Source organism: Stegastes partitus, unplaced genomic scaffold (assembly GCF_000690725.1).
Source record: "Stegastes partitus isolate 25-593 unplaced genomic scaffold, Stegastes_partitus-1.0.2 Scaffold1443, whole genome shotgun sequence".
NCBI lineage: Eukaryota > Metazoa > Chordata > Actinopteri > Pomacentridae > Stegastes > Stegastes partitus.
Window position 1 is genome coordinate 139044 of NW_007579174.1, and position 4299 is coordinate 143342.

The window sequence follows — 4299 nt, forward strand, 5'->3', positions numbered from 1 at the left end:
GGCATCTACAAGCTGACTGGTGCTGTGATGCATCATGGCAACATGAAATTCAAGCAGAAGCAGCGAGAGGAGCAGGCTGAGCCTGATGGCACTGAGGGTAATTAATAAATGTATTGATATTACACCCTCATATCACATTGCATTACATAACATCAAAAGATGCAATAGCAGGTAAACTGTAATTACAATAGATAATAATAGTACATAAAACCACTCAGATGTGTGAGAAGTAACATGCAGTAGCCATTAGAGCTGGAATGTAATAAGTGCGGAAATGAAAGGGTTACAAGCCATGTCCAAAGAATCAGACAGGCAAATCATACGCAATGCAAAGGGACTACAAGTTACTGTAAACATACAAACATCCATCCATCCATCCATTATCTATACACCGCTTAATCCTCATTAGGGTCGCGGGGGGCTGGAGTCTATCCCAGCCGACTTAGGGCGAAAGCAGGGGACACCCTGGACAGGTCACCAGTCTATCACAGTCTACACTTAGAGACAGACAACCAAGCACACTAGCATACAAACATACTACATAAAATATGATTTACATCTTTATTCTCCTGTGAACAAGGATTTTAATTATGTTGCAGTTTATGTCATAATTTTGATGTAGCTTCATTAAATCTTGAAATATTTTTGTTCTTTTAATCAGAGGCTGATAAGATCGCCTACCTCATGGGTCTGAACTCAGCCGATATGCTGAAAGCTCTGTGCTACCCAAGAGTCAAGGTCGGCAATGAGTTTGTGACTAAAGGTCAGACCGTCCCTCAGGTAATGAAAAAAGAAACTGCTTCACTTAGTGAAATTAAAAAAATATTTTGGATCTTACAGCACTGTCCAGGAGAATAAGTGTATCATTACAATCTCATCCTCTAGGTCAACAATGCTGTCAGCGCTCTGTGCAAGTCTGTCTATGAGAAAATGTTCTTGTGGATGGTCATCCGTATCAATGAGATGCTGGACACAAAGCAGCCAAGACAATTCTTCATTGGAGTGTTGGATATCGCTGGATTTGAGATCTTTGATGTGAGCAGTTGAAAAATCTCTGAGCCAGTTTAAAAATCAAAACTCTTTCACCATGATATTAAACACCTTTCTGTATTTACAGTACAACAGCTTGGAGCAACTCTGCATCAATTTCACCAATGAGAAACTGCAACAGTTCTTCAACCACCACATGTTTGTCCTGGAGCAAGAGGAGTACAAGAAAGAAGGCATTGATTGGGAGTTCATTGACTTTGGTATGGACTTGGCTGCTTGCATTGAGCTTATTGAGAAGGTATGTAAAGAAGGAAATTCTTAATTTGTGCTAAAATGGTTGCTTGTGCTGATTAACTTTTAACATGAAATGTTAATTCTTCTCAGCCAATGGGCATCTTCTCCATCCTTGAAGAGGAGTGCATGTTCCCCAAAGCTACAGACTCTTCTTTCAAGAACAAGCTGCATGATCAGCATCTTGGCAAGACCAAGGCCTTTGAGAAGCCAAAGCCTGGAAAGGGCAAGGCTGAGGCTCACTTCTCCCTGGTTCACTATGCTGGTACAGTGGACTACAATATCACTGGCTGGCTGGACAAGAACAAGGACCCACTGAACGACTCAGTTGTTCAACTGTACCAGAAGTCTGCAAACAAACTGCTGGCCTTCCTGTATGCATCTCATGCCTCAGCTGAGGGTAAGATATCAGAATGAACAGAGACACAAGAATGCTGTACAACATTCTAGTAAAACTATCATATGGATACTGAAGACAAATGTCTACACTGTGGGCAATACCAGATGCTTGTATTAGAGATTTTCTATAAATAACAAATAAGGTTATTCTCGATAATTGGTAAAATTCTGGGAGTGGTTGAAAATGGTTGAACTAAGTGTGTAAGCGATAGAGACCTAATCAGCAAGTGCAGTTTATTGTGACACATGAGGTGCCATGAGGTGATATTCATTGTTTTGGAAAACAGAGGCTGGTGGTGGTGGTGGCGGCAAGAAGGGTGGTGGCAAGAAGAAGGGTGGTTCCTTCCAGACTGTGTCCGCCCTTTTCAGAGTGCGTATATTTTGTATTGTTTCTTTTTTTTTTTTTTTAAATCAAAAACCTCATATTGAAGTCATATTGACCAAATATCCCATGATGCTGATCCACAGGAGAACTTGGGCAAGCTGATGACCAACTTGAGGAGCACTCATCCTCACTTTGTGCGTTGCCTGATTCCCAATGAATCAAAGACCCCAGGTATGAAGGCCACAGTATTACTATTTCCATAAAATGATTTACGGGAATACAAAGGAATACTGTACCTTAAACTATGACTTTCCAACTCTCAGGTCTTATGGAGAACTTCTTGGTCATCCACCAGCTGAGGTGTAACGGTGTGCTGGAGGGCATCAGAATCTGCAGAAAGGGCTTCCCCAGCAGAATCCTCTACGGTGACTTCAAGCAGAGGTGACCATGATTGTCAGTTTATGCATTACAGATTCCCCTGATTTTACTTTAAGCACTGTGATGGAGGACACCAGACAAAGAGTTACTGTATCTGATAAAGAATGTCATTTTATCCTGTAGATACAAAGTATTGAACGCCAGTGTCATCCCTGAGGGACAGTTCATTGACAACAAGAAAGCTTCAGAGAAGCTGTTGGGCTCCATTGATGTGGACCACACTCAGTACAAGTTTGGACACACAAAGGTACATGTCTAACAATAACAGTCTTAACTTTCATTATGAATTTATCCAGTTGTATCCATGTGGACAAATAACTAAGTCTGCTGACTTAACACCACAGGTGTTCTTCAAAGCTGGTCTGCTGGGTACCCTTGAGGAGATGAGAGATGACAAACTGGCTGCGCTGGTGACCATGACTCAGGCTCTCTGCAGAGGATATCAAATGAGGAAAGAGTTTGTTAAGATGATGGAGAGGAGGTAGGATTATGATACAGTTAATACAAAACTGCCAGTAAAAATACAATGTGATGTTAAATGAAAACAATATTTAGACACTAATTAGTGTTACTTTTGTAGAGATGCAATCTTCACCATCCAGTACAACGTTCGATCATTCATGAATGTGAAGAACTGGCCTTGGATGCATCTGTACTTCAAGATCAAGCCTCTTCTGAAGAGTGCTGAGACTGAGAAGGAGTTGCAGCAGATGAAGGAGAACTATGGGAAGATGCAATCAGATCTAAATGCTGCTTTGGCCAAGAAGAAGGAACTGGAGGAGAAGATGGTTTCCCTGCTGCAGGAGAAGAATGACCTGCAACTCCAAGTGGCTTCAGTAAGTAACACAGAAAATATATGTGATGTTCACTTAGCTGAAAAAATCACTACATATTAGTCTGATCTTTGTTAGTCAAATGTTTATGATGCTGTTGCATTTCTAGATTTATTATCACTATTGTTGTTGCAATTACACATAAACAATCTACTGACTATCATTTTGAGATATGTTTCAATAAAAACAATACCACACCTGTTGTTTCTGTAGGAATCTGAAAATCTCTCGGATGCTGAGGAAAGGTGTGAAGGTTTGATTAAGAGCAAGATCCAGCTCGAGGCCAAACTCAAAGAGACAACCGAGAGACTGGAGGATGAAGAGGAAATCAATGCTGAGCTGACTGCCAAGAAGAGGAAGTTGGAGGATGAATGCTCTGAGCTGAAGAAGGACATTGATGACTTGGAGCTCACCTTGGCTAAAGTGGAGAAGGAGAAACATGCCACAGAAAACAAGGTTCATTTCATTTTCACAGTGTTTTACATAGAAATATAGAAATAGAATGTTAGAGATTCAAGAGTTTTTTATTTGACACATGCTCATACAGTATGTGCAGTATCCTGTAAAGTGACTGTTCTCCAGGCTTACATTACTAAAGGACAAATCTTTAGAAAACAGAAAATTAGAAGAAGAACAAAGTCACAGTGTCATAAATAATGAGGCAGAGATCATAAACTAAAGTCCAGAGCAAATTTGCAAGAATTATACATTGTTATACTCTTTTGATTAGTTTTATGCTTAAGTGGGAATCTAAACTTTACATTTAATTTCAGGTGAAAAACCTGACAGAGGAAATGGCCTCTCAAGATGAAGCCATTGCCAAGTTGACCAAGGAGAAGAAAGCTCTCCAAGAGGCACATCAGCAAACACTGGATGACCTCCAGGCAGAGGAAGACAAAGTCAACACTCTGACCAAGGCCAAGACAAAGCTGGAACAGCAAGTGGATGATGTAAGAAAACAACTGTTTTGACTTCTTGGTTTTACCTTGTATTAATATGAATGATCTTTGGTATTGACAGTGA

At 40.4% G+C, this 4299-nt stretch overlaps 1 protein-coding gene across 1 annotated transcript in view; it reads left to right on the forward strand.

Annotated features, from left to right (window-relative positions):
* LOC103370565 (myosin-4-like) overlaps nt 1-4299 on the forward strand; it is a 49757-nt gene that overhangs the window by 39643 nt on the left and 5815 nt on the right. The window contains exons 13-25 of the mRNA XM_008299664.1: nt 1-97; nt 662-780; nt 886-1035; nt 1118-1288; nt 1375-1681; nt 1968-2050; nt 2149-2236; nt 2329-2446; nt 2567-2690; nt 2788-2924; nt 3024-3279; nt 3490-3732; nt 4050-4244. The exon at nt 1-97 is cut by the window's left edge and continues 1 nt beyond it. Coding sequence (XP_008297886.1) covers nt 1-97; nt 662-780; nt 886-1035; nt 1118-1288; nt 1375-1681; nt 1968-2050; nt 2149-2236; nt 2329-2446; nt 2567-2690; nt 2788-2924; nt 3024-3279; nt 3490-3732; nt 4050-4244 — 2088 coding nt within the window. The remainder of the gene's footprint in view (nt 98-661; nt 781-885; nt 1036-1117; nt 1289-1374; nt 1682-1967; nt 2051-2148; nt 2237-2328; nt 2447-2566; nt 2691-2787; nt 2925-3023; nt 3280-3489; nt 3733-4049; nt 4245-4299) is intronic.